This window comes from Athene noctua, chromosome 1 (assembly GCF_965140245.1).
Source record: "Athene noctua chromosome 1, bAthNoc1.hap1.1, whole genome shotgun sequence".
Taxonomy (NCBI): Eukaryota; Metazoa; Chordata; class Aves; order Strigiformes; family Strigidae; genus Athene; species Athene noctua.
Genome location: NC_134037.1, coordinates 132,171,669 through 132,184,579, shown reverse-complemented (window position 1 = coordinate 132,184,579; position 12,911 = coordinate 132,171,669). Strand labels below are relative to the sequence as shown.

The 12,911-nt window shown below is 38.4% G+C and overlaps 1 protein-coding gene across 2 annotated transcripts in view; it reads right to left on the bottom strand.

The window, feature by feature from the left end:
• The window catches only part of KPNA1 (karyopherin subunit alpha 1), a 57,661-nt gene that overhangs the window by 9,906 nt on the left and 34,844 nt on the right, over positions 1 to 12,911 (bottom strand). For both annotated transcript variants that reach the window (XR_012632873.1, XM_074896662.1), the window contains exon 11: positions 11,692 to 11,817. Coding sequence is in view for 1 of the 2 variants with exons in the window: in XM_074896662.1 (XP_074752763.1) it covers positions 11,692 to 11,817 (126 nt within the window). In the remaining variant the exon portion in view is untranslated. The remainder of the gene's footprint in view (positions 1 to 11,691; positions 11,818 to 12,911) is intronic.

Genomic DNA, 12,911 nt, shown 5'->3' with positions numbered 1-12,911 from the left:
GTTTACAACTACATTTTTAAACTGCTGTTTTACAAATGTAAGTCATCACAGAACTGATAAAGGCAAATTCATAAAAAGGCAGAGAACCTTTTCAAGGAGCTCTGTAGAAGAAAGCTAAGATCAGATACAGCAAAAAGCTATACTCAGTTCATGGTGTGGATGACTACCAGTGGGAAAAAAAACCACTTCGTTTGATGTTTCTTTTACCCTTCCTGTTTGTCTGGGCATCCACACTGCACCTACTTTGTAAATCCATATCACCTATCAGTTGTACCAACAGTCCCATGAACACTGTCCTTTACAACAGAATCTGCACTTCTAGTAGAGCAGTCCGGGGCCCTCAAGGAAAACCACACAGACTTCCATCATGCCGTGTTATATTAAATTTGTACTTTGCAAAGAATATTTGGCAAAAAGTCCTTAACTGAAATTCTTGAACGTGAATGCTGGAAGTGGTAGGTCATAAACAGGAACCAGTTACTTCAGAAAGACAGAAGATAAAAGAAAGTATCTTCAAAAAACAGAATACATTTTCCCCGACATATTTTACTGGGAAAAAAACAATTTTTAAAAATAAACAAAAGCAACACACTGTAAGGTTACATTGAATGTGAGAGCATCTGCTCATTAAGGTAATCAGATCAAGGATCTTTTCAGTTCAGAGTGAGATATAAGTAACAAGAAAGTGATAAATAAAACACATGGTTACACAAACCTGATAGACAAGGGATAAGAGAGACAATCACAAAGGAGGAAAGATTCTAGTCGCTAATTAATGGGCCATTAAGAAACTACAGGCACAGCTTTGCAGAGAGTCAGCCTGGACTTTGTAACTGATAAGATGGGGACAAGTGGGACTGTCAAAACTTAGTAACAAATCTTTTCTTGACTATTTTACTACATAACCTCCCTCTCTAGCCCACGTGAGCACTGTAAAGATTACGTGCTAGCAATTGAGTGAGATTGGCATGACTGAATTTGGGCCAGGAACTGGATCAGACCTCAGGAGAAACCCCTGTGTCTGCAGGTCCAGTGACTCAAGTGGGTGGAAGTCTCAGCATCAGTACCTGGAGTGGCCACAGACTAGGGAACATGTTTCTGGGATGTCTAGAAAAGATTAATACAGGGACAGCAACTGGTGTCAGACCTTGGGTGAAAGGGCCCCTGCAACTGGAGCAGGTGAGGGTCCCAGTACCACTGTCATGCAGGATTGCAGTTCACAGAGCTCAAGTGGCTGGATGCCAACTACTGGGGGGACGGGGCTGAAGCTGAATGAGGGTCTCAGACCCTCAGCTAGAGTAGGATTGCAGGTGACATGACTGATGTGCCTGGGAACCAGCTCTGTGCTGATTATCCACAAAGGTGGTGGTGGGAGTGGAGGATCACAGTGTACATAATTTGCTGGCAAACTGAACTAGACAGCAAGTAGGAGGCCCAGGATCCAGTTATGGACAGAGAGCCCGTGCTCATATTCAAGGAGTCTGCAAACGTGGGGGATGCTCGAGACAAATTTGTGCATCTGCTACCAAGAATCAAGCTGAACTACCCCGTGAGTAGCAGCCAAGTACAGCAAGTTAAGAGAGCTCACGATCCAGCCATGGACAGCAGAAGGACAGAGAGCCTACACTGATATTAAAGAGATCTGTGAATGCGCCTGTGAGGACATATGTGTTTTCACTAGTGAACTTCAGTCATGATCTTCTGGAGAGGAGAAAGGGGACTTAACATTCTACACTTCTGTTTTATGTGAGTCCAGGTAGTCCTATACAAGAGCGTTGTTGAGGTGGAAGCCCTTACAAAGAACAATGTGTTAAGGGATGCTAAGTATTCTCTGCCAAAAAAGCTTAATATAGATCTAGGATAGGATATGAGGGCACTAAATCAAAAATCTCATTATCACTACTTAAATCCTCTCCCAAAGAAAATGTAATTTTACACGAGATTTATTTCCTTAGAAAGTGTCTTCTTAAAACCAACATCTTTAAGTAAGTACTAAGAGTATGTTACATGATAACATGGAACTAAGTTAGCACATCTTCGCTGACAAGCAGTAACATACTTTGAGACTTCTTAATGACAAAAAAAAGTTACCTTAAAATGTTTCAATTTAAACATGTAAAATACTAGGAGAATACCAGAACAAAGGGAACTAGCAATGAGAGGGCAGCAAGTGGGAGAATCACAAAGATTGTTACTGTTTTCCTTCTGGCTCAATTCTGAACTCTTTACTGGTGGGTAAAATTACTCTCAGAAGAGCGGAGAAACGTGCCTTTGAACCTTTTCAGAAGGCACTTAATCCAAATCTCGTATCTCCTAGGTGAGTTCTCTTATTTCTAGTTCTACTTATTTTGATTTCTGTTTACTTCTATTTCTTATTCTATTGTATAAAAGGCTATGGGCATCCTGTTTACTTTCTGCTCTACAGTGAAGCTGGCTATTGTTACCCAGCCAGAACAGGTTTAAAGCACCTCTCATAAGGCAATTCACTGAAAGAGACTGGCTCAAGCGAGAAGCAGATTGTCAGGTACTATATTTTTATGTTCCCTACTGCTTGACATGCAGCCTCCTCACCCTAGCATGAGTTTCAGTTAAAGGTACTTAATCATCCCTCTGTGGTACAGCAAAGTTTGTCAACTAGCCATCTGCTGAGAGTTGAAACTCTAAGAGCTTAGATTTAAAAAACAAAAAACCACCAAAACAAACAAAAAACCCCCCACAACCAACAATAACTAGGTCAGAAAATACTTTGCTTTAACCTTAATATCTTCACTAGATTTCAAAAGTCCAGTTAAGCTCAACAAGGTTGAAAACAATAAAACATTAATACAGAGAACGTGCTAGCAGCATCTATTATTTACACCCTGTGTCTTGCAGCCTTGCCCACAGCAGTTATTCTTGAAAGCAAACTAGAATGACTAAGGATTCTTAGCTCTATGCCATTTTATGTGGGAACAAGTTATTGTGGAAACAGGCCATGTTTCCCTTTCAGTTAATTCCTTCTAAGTGATAAAAAAGTAAACCGCTGAAATATAATTTGGTTTTGTTTTTTTCTTGAAGAAAAACAAACCTCAAGCAGAGCAAAATCCTAAAAGACTGTGGCAGGATGAGGTCCTTAAAATTTCTGAGTATTTACAAAGTGTTAAATTACTTCACTTTTTTAGCATTACTATACTGTGTGTGCCTAACACATGGAAGTGTGTTGAAGACTCAAGTAACACAGTACATATAAAGTGATCAAGACAAACATAGCATCCAAACAAAATGAACACAGTTAAGGGATTTCAGTTCGACAAGAACGTTTAAAACATGAAAAATAAAAAGGAAATTTAAAAAATCAAGTTGTAAACTAGAACTGATGTACAAACTACTGCAGATCTCACTCTTTGTCACCTGTTCAAATGTTCCACCATTCCTCAAAAAATGAAAAGTGCCTCGGCCATTCATGAAAACAGTGGGCAACTGCCTCATACGTGCCATAAAGGATGTTTAAACATTCTTTCTGGGCAGCTGATGCATTGCTACACTCACATTTATGCCCTCTAAAGGTGACCACAATTTTTCAAGGAGTTTAACAGTAGGCCAACAGGGTAACCAAAACTTAAACACTTCAAAACTGGTATCCTTTTTAGCAGTTTTATATGGATTTTTCCAATCCAAATCTCTCTTGTGCTTGCATGCAACAACATACTAAGATCCTGCTTCCAACAGCAGATGCACAGGAAAGTGTAAACTCTAGTTATGTTTATTTTTCTTTTTCTGTTTAAGTATTCACAGCTGCAGCTGTAAGCTCCAGTTAGACTACACCAGTATGGGAAGGTACATGCTTATCTGCCCTAAACACAGCACCTAGTAATTTCTTTGAAGCCTCTTCCTTCAAGGATCCTGCACAAAAAACAAAGAACCATCATTCCTCGTTCACCTTCTCAGATGCCGCTTGTGTTTCTACAGCGTTCTGCCACATCTCCCTTCACTTGTCTCAGTCTACTGAGCTATTCCTCATATGGAATCCAGTTGACATTTTATAGTTCCTCCTTACCATCCACTCCTACTGTATCCTCTGAAGATGGACCTACATACAGGGCTACAGCGCAGATTTATACTACAACAAGAATAAGGATTCCCCTTTTGGGTTTTTTTTATCCTTTTCCTGATGATTTTTAATATTCACATTGGTTTTAGGCTGCTACTACCAGGCACTGACGTAGTATCTTCAAAATACATTAGAAATCTCTTTTCTGCATAATAGGTAATCCAAAGCCCAACATTTAATACATTAAACTAACACTGAAATTTTTCCCAACTGCATCCATGTATTTGTTGGAACTGAACTCATCTTGACTTGGAACTACAAGTCCTTCAGAAAACTGAAACTGAATTTTAACTGAAATCTTAATTTTCAAATTTAATTGGAAATTGAATGGAACTGTAATACTCAGTTCTTCAGCAAATCTGGCCGCCACTTCCGAAGCGTCAGCTTTTTGTGTTTGGGTTATTTATTTATTTAACAGGTGGTATCCCTGTGCTGTGCCCATCCAAGGGATTTGCCCATTTCTTGGAAACATTCTGTCCTTCTTATTTGCTTTAATCAAGCTTCTTCACAGTATTTGATTTTTACAGAGTGAAGCTAGGTAAAAGTGAATTTTCAGAGTTTTACTACATCTGCATGGATGCTGAATCTAAATACATTGTAGTCACTGTTAGGGAGCAGGTCCTCAGCAGCAGTATATTAAATTAGCACTTCGAGCTGGTCAGTACCAAGTGAATTTGCTTCTCCTCCTTTGGGTTCCCACCAATAAATCATGGTATGCAAAAATACATATATACATTTAGTATCCAAGTGCTGGCATCATATGTCTACATATGACTCATCCCATAAATGTGAAAGCATCCAAGTCTTACAGCATGACTCTTTCTGCTCCTGCAAGCTCTCTCATTACCTTTAACAAATCAAGATTAGTCACCACCATAGCTGGCAGTTGTGAATACAGCCCTACTGCTATGATCTCCTCCTCCTGGCTGGAAATTTCAGTTCACAGAAGCTTCTCAGTCACATGTGTTCCAGTTACCTTGTTTATTGATTCAATTTACAACTGCTTTTTAAATAACAGCAAATATTTGTAAGCCAAAGCCACTTAACGTGATGGCCCGAGTACAAAACAACTGCCATCTGAAAGCCAGGAAGGAAGCACTTCAGGTCTCAGATCTAATGGAGTTTTATGTTGTTGACACAGATATGTAAGCTTACATACTCCAAACTGTGTATACAGCAAACTTCAAGCCAGTTTACACAAGGTTGCTCCTGCTGTCAGGACAAACCTGCCCTATAACGAACAGCACCTTGTTGAGGTGTTTCCAGCTTTTAGGGTCTGTCCTACAAAAAAAAAGATAGCAATATTCACCACTGACTGCTGAGGTTTTCAGACAGAATAAAGGAATTAAAGGTATTCTAGTTCTGCTGCCCACAATGTGGTATGATGTATGGGATTCACCACATGGTGAAACCTGAAAACAGATTTTGTACTTAAACCTGAAAGAGATTCATTTTTGACTTTCACTGGTCCCTCACACATATGATCTTGTCAACAACGACAGATTTTGCTCCTAATTGAAACCCTTTTTGAAGTCCTGCCACCACAAACAGCATGTGAAGATTTTAGACCACTCGTGCAAACTATGGCATAAACCAAACACACTTCATATTTAAGTAATGTGATACACAGTTTGCCTGTGTAAACCACAACTCTGTGTGAATTATGTTACTCCTTTTCCATGTCCCCAGTGTTACTGTGGTCTTTCTGGAGACGAGCCTCTGACAATTCTTACCTTTTTATCTCTTTACCCCAATTTGTAAAAATGTGCTTCATTTCAGAGTTTTTAAAACTGACAGGCAATGTATCATCTGCTACACTTGCCCATGTCACATTTCAGCAAGGATAGGAAACCTTAAAGGAGGAAAAATATGGCACAGATCCTGTTGCCAACATGCCTAGGTGTACTCAGGTTTCCAGATGTTCTTGTGAGAATGTCAGATATATTAGAAAAGAAGTGATAAGTTTCTTAACCTGTCAACAGGAGAGAACTCCTATGATGTCTTCACTGTCAGATATGGAAGATTGTGTCTGATGTACTGCCTTTCAGAGCTTTTCAACAGGTTGCGAAGTTAGGCACAGAACATTTTCTGAGGTATGTGATAGCCTTTCATACCCTTCAGAAGGGTCGACAGTCACGATTTAGCTTCAGTTGTGCAGTTCTCCTTCTGACTCCCAGGAAGATGTAGTTCCCCTTCTCCCTGACTGGGGAAGCTATCCACTGAAGTACAGCAAAGCTGTATACAAACTAGGAAATTAACAAACAAAAACTATACTTAGTGACAATCATGACTGCATCAGGATATACACATCCAACCCAAACCTTAAAAGCACAGAACTAAAGAGGGGAAAGACTGCTGTATTCCACCATGCTTTTCTGTTGCCTAGGCACTGTTGATAACACACTCGTAAAGGCTTTCACTTCCACCTTTGGTGGGGCAAAAAACCCCAAACCTCCTGTGCTTTAAGATGAGCTACAAAAGAAAGTTCAGCACGCACTTACACACAGTTCATGCATGTTAATTTATATTGCTTTAGCACTAGAGTTTACTTGGTTGTGTTTGAGTGCAAATCTAATGGTGACAGGCTGGTGCCTTACCTTTAGAAATGGCAGTGAAAGCCTCTGGAGTGTGCTACCAAACAGCATTGCAGACATTATGAAAGTGGAAATGAATATAGAAGTCCTTCCCTCTAACTTTACATTTCTATACTTTAGAGTGGGTGGATGGAGGGAGTATAACCCAATGCAATCTTAAACAACACTAAATATAGCTCTGTCTGTTAATATATGTTAGGTAAAATGCCTATTAGATTTACCAAAATATTTCATTTTCTTCTTGGTGTGCAAAAGGGATTACTAGATTACACTTTACGGCTTACGCACTGCTGAAAGTTTCCATAGTATTCTAACATCTTGACTGCTCTAGAACAAAACCCCACTAGTTACATCAGCTGGTAACTTACAATAATGTGGTTTACTATGCCAGGCAAACATTTAACTTTCAGGAAAAAAACTATCATGTGCGGAAGTTATTCTTGTCTGATTTCTGGCTAAAAATTGTGCATGTTCAAAATCCAATTAGCATCACAGAGGCTGGAACAGATCTGGCTACAGTCTATGACCTCTAGTAGGAACTAACTGCGCAATTTGGAGGGACTGGGGAGAAAGGAAAATTATTTATTTAGAGTTGCATCTAATATTTTAGAAATCTGTAAGGAAGACCAATTCTCAAGAAGTAATGTTTTAATTCATCACAATGTGAAATTAATTTAGAGGGAAAAAAAATACTTCAACTCACAGATGAAATGGGTTCATCCATGAACTTACTTAAATCAGATATTCTTCCCACATGGGAATTCTCCTTTGTCCTCAAAGCTACTAAAACAGACTAGGCTTTTATCTCCATTTTAGCATATGACCATCTTCAAGAAACACTTTATCAAACAGCATTTACCAACTTTAGAAATTATTTTAAAGTGATTTTCAGCTCAAACGTTTACAATGGTTTTGACATGGAGTAGTTATCAGAAGTAATACCTCTGAGGAGTTTTCCGAGAAAAGCAGACACATCAGCTCCAGAGCTAAAAGGAGGTTTCATCACACCTTGTATCTCACATGACATTCTCTGGGTTCAGACTAGAAACTAAAGAACTAGAGCCTTTCTGGAATTTGTTCATACATCTGCAATGAGACCTTCCTTTCAACATGAGATAATCTTTGCAATTAAACCTGCAATTGCAAATTTTACTTCCAAGAAGCAATGGCCTCAAGATCTCCAATCAAGCATGTCGTAAATATTATCCAATGTCCTTTACTTCACAACTTTCCTCTAAATGGCCTCCCTGTGCAGTTCCAAAAATCTAAGCCTCATGACGGACATGATTTGCAGTATGTCATAATTACCAGGATAGTCATCTCCTGCTCGGAATTAGAAGCATTATTTTTAAATCTCATTTTGATAATTGCCAGTATAGATTAAACTGGGCATGCACTTAGGGCAGTCAGTGTTTCACTATATAGCACACGTGCTCAGAGTTCAAAGGCAGCTCAATTACTCTGAATGAGGTCTGTGGGATTCTTAAATGAACTATAGCTTTCACTTTTAAGAAGCTGCTTATCGCATTTTTTCCCTGGACTCAAGTAACACATCAACATGCTTCCAACCTTGCCTGTGACATATCCTAAGGCAGCTGCTTTAAGCTGGATTCTTTTAAATCTATGTGTATTTTGACAATTTGGTTGACCCTGTGTTTTCTTCCTGATGCAAGAATCCTGAGAAAGGTTCTATCCACACAACCACAACAAAAATTTTGTATGCAGTTAAGGGGTTTTTATACTTCTTGAGAATCACCTGCTAGAAATGAAGGTGCAATATTAACGATTCATAGCATTAACTTCCCTCTCCCTGCCTTCCCACATCACAGAACCATTCTAATCTGTTCTCAGTAGAAAGGGGGTTGATCTAAACTGGTGATAAAATACCCCAAAACCTTTAGAAGCTACTAAACACACACATACATAATGTACCTAATGATTTTATTTAGCTAATTAGGCAAATTTTGTTTTAACAAAGAAGAGATTATTTTACCCTTACTTGTTTTCAAATGTGACAACAGTTTAGAAAACAGGATTACCAAGGGTAAAGACTGCCCACCTAAAGCCTCACTTTTACATGTCTGAGTAGTGGATACCAGGTGTAAGAATACTGTGCAAACAAGGACAGGCACTTACTCCTTCACTTGAACAGGACAATGTGGTACAGTGAATATTTATGTAGAAGTCACAGAAGTGAATACACTATTGAAATAGCTTCTGGTGCACTAGAATTTGTTACCTTAGGACTCTTCACAACTGCATCTTCAGTAGATCAAGAATATGAAAATAGAGATCCTGAAGTTTTGAAAAAATGCTCAAATAACAAACTTTCTATTGTCACTCCTGTTACTTATTTCTTTATGGAACAACTTGTGCGGATATCTGATTTTCTTTTTCTGAAGTCTGCAACATTTCTATATGATTGTGCATCCTGAAGCAACTCTCTGGTATGAGTTGGGAAAAATCATGAAGTTAAGAAAATATATTGGGCTGGATTGCTCCCCAGAAATCACTCTTAGACTTCCCAGGAAAAGGAGAAATGGCCTTACAGAGAGAAAATACTGCTCCTCCCTGTTTCTAAGGCAGTAGCAGCACAGATAAAGCAGCCAAAAGATTCTTCACTGCAAGAAAAGCAAAGGCAAAAACATTTTTACCTTTGTACAAGCAGTAGTAACTACCGTCTCTGCACTGCTAATTGCACAGCAATTACAATTGCTGATGAAGGAAAAAAAAGTGGTACAGTTGCTGATTTTACACAGCACTTTTTTTTAGAAATTCAGCTAATCCACAGATTAACAAACAAGCCACAACAGAGGCAGAATCAAAATTCTTGGAGCTCTATCAAGGTTAGATTAAGTAACCATATCGTCCTCTGTATCTGACAAAACCCATGATTTTCAATGGTACAAGTAAAATCTTGACTGAGAAAGCCAGAGCAAACACAACTCTAGGAGGTTTCATTGCTCAAAGTTCCACTTTCACCTTAGTCACAGCCTTACATCAGAGAAGAAGGACCTACACACCTTACTAAGTTTTATTCTCTTGCCTACTCATTTCCTAACATAAGCATCTCTGGAGTTAGATGAGCATTCACTCTTAATTCCAAGAAATTTAGCAGAGACTGAGTTATCTTCCACAAAAGTCTTAAATTCCTATGTTGAGATGAAGATGAAGACCTCATTTGAGGTATTAAGGCCCCTTCAGCAGCTGAATGTTCTTTGCAAGTGCCACGTGCAAAGGATATAAGACACTTTTCCTCAGGAAAACCATGCAACCTTTTTAAAATCTCCTGCAAGTTTTCTGCAAAAAGAGTATTAATTCCATCCCTTGGGTGAAGAAGGAAAACCACTTCATGCTAATTGTGATCACAGAGAATGAATATTCCAGAGCCATCGGATATAAGGCTAGCAAGTGTCAGGCTGCCTTCCAAGGAAAAGGATATGGAGGAAAGAAGTACTCCTTGGCCACTTTTGCCAAAGTATTATTGTAGGGAGAGGCGCTCGGAAGACCTCACGGTGTACGGGAAGAATAGGGAACCAATCAAACATGCCAAAGAAGAATGTTACCAAAACACTGCCATGCTTAAGGTGGATCCCTTTAAGGAGCATATATAAGGCAATTGTGCAGCTAATAAGTTGAACAAGTATCAACCATCACATTGGTGTCTGTGCTTGTGTTCCCGCGAAGGTTTTAACCTCCTGCAAGGGTTAGCTGTGATCTGAGTGCCACATTTCTGTGGCTTGTCAGGTAGAAAAAGACAGCTAATGCCTTACCACAGCGTGCGAACGTGCATTGTTTCTGCCTGGTTACTAAATGCGTGAGATAAGCATTTCTAATGTCTAATACTTCTGCTATTTATTTCTGTTCCTCAGAGAATGTACCTTCAACTGCACTTTCACACATCCTCTGCCATCTCTGAAAATACTCTCTGTATCCAGTGAGGGAGAAGAGCATTGAGAAATGCAACTTCTGAAGAATTAAATTTGATTCACATGAGGAGACTTTCATTCAACTGACTTCATAGGAACCTTGTATATTTATCAGATAAAACCTGGTTTCAATACAATCTGGTTTTCCATCACTTCTAAAAAAGAGAAGGCATTGTTCTTGAAAGACACACATAAAACTCCCCTAGTATTAGCTGCTCTGAAAACACTCCATATCCAGGGAAAATATATTTATCAGCTTCTTCTTTATCTAGTCAAGGAAGAACTTTTCTTTGGGGAAGAGATAGTCAATCTCTCATTTATAGCACCTGGAGACAAGTCCTAAGAATTCGCACTGATGACTCACACTAAGTCCAGACTCAGAATAAAGATGTGGTCTTTTGGAGGCCTAATTGTAAAGGCTGACATAAGGGAGTAACACTTTGATTTGCTTCTGTGTGCACGTGCTTCACTTAACATGAAGTGATTGCAAAATTTGGTATAAACAGAAAGGACGAATCCCAATGCAACATGTTGGATATCCTCCATTATTATTCAGTTTAATAAACAGCAATTTTAGATTTGGCTAAGCACAACTGCCTATAACAGGAATTCTAAGAAAATATAAACAGGAATAAAGAAAGTACTTTACAATGTAGTTGTCCATATCTGGTGGTGAAATCAAGAAATGTGAAGTTATTTGATTCTTAAAGTTTGTAGCTTACTCTTTTCACACTTGAGAACTTCTGTATCTTAGTGACTGTCAAAGGCACAATGCAAATTATTTAAGACAGTATGAGCTTAGCCTTACGTTGTCATTCTCTAGCATGACCATCTCCACCCTTATAATCTGCAGATGATTATAAAATTAAATATTTTGAATTTGAGACACGACTGGGCCACTGAAATATTCTAATTATGCACAGAGCCTGTAACATACTACTACTTATATGTAATTATATATCTGTGACTGTGTATACATATAAATATGCACTTTATACACAAAAAACAGTGTACCATCTGATGTGTATTTCTTCTAGCCTGCAAGACAAAAATTACTGATCATAGCTGAAAAGATTACCTGGATCTGGGCTCTGTTTCCAGCTGTTATATTAGATATTGTCCAGCACGCTTCCTTTTTGATAGATTCTTTTGGGCTGCTTAACAAGTGCAGTAAACTCTGCAGAGCTGAACAATTCAGAATTACCTGAATACAAAAGAAAAAAAAAAAAAGGGAAAAACCCACAAAAGCACAAAAAACAAACAAACCACACTTTAGAGGAAATTTAGGATAAGGAATCACAGGAACAAGAAATACAATGTCTTCAAAATGTAAAAAGCATATGCCCTCAGATGATCCCAAAAAACTTAAAAAAAACCCCAAACGTAGATAAAACAAAAACTGAGCAAGATCTAAGAAATAGATGTTTGCAGGAAAGCTAATGAGCAAAACAGCTGAGTAATTCAGGTAAGAGATCATGCCTTCATTATGATTTCAGTGTGACCTGAACACAAGAAGATACATTACGACGAAATAAAAATGACAATATTTTGTTGTTGTCTTGTTTTCTGTATTTTTTTATACTTGGAAGCTCCAACTACTTTTGTTTTCCACATCAGCTGGCACAGTAGGGCAGACTGTTGCCAGTGTTGTGTGCAGTGACATTATGAATGGGCAATTCTTATTAAAAAAATTGTTAAAAATTGCCATTTTACAGAGCAGAAAAGTTGCAGAAAAACCTGTATTCAGATCAATATTTAATATAAGATCAAAATTTTAAGGGCCCAAAATACAAGAGAAAACTGTTATTAAATGTTACAAGATAGAATACTTAATCATGTCATTTGTGACAGTGAAGGGCTTTTTGACCCTCTAAAAGGACATAACAGGATTCAATGACTCAAAAATTAAATACTTTTTTTCTTTTTAATTAAATTCCAACTTCTTACAAGTCAGTTGGAAACCGGAAGAGCCTACCAAGAAGCACAGTATTTTTTTGCCTTGTATGGCAAAAGCAGTCAGCTTAGAACAGTGTGGTAATAGAATTTTATGAGAAATTCTTCAGTTTGTGAGGGGTCAAAAGGATGAGAGAGTCAAGCTGAATCATGGTGATGACTTCTGATTGTGGGATCTGTGGACTGAATTCTCTTGTTCATATCCCCACACAACACACACCTCAACACATATTCCTAAAACCTTTCTACTCCACAATGATTAAAAAAAGATTATGGTTCAGCATTTTACCAGGTAACCGTTAGGACAATTTTTTTTTTTCTGCATGCATACTACCTATGGGTTTG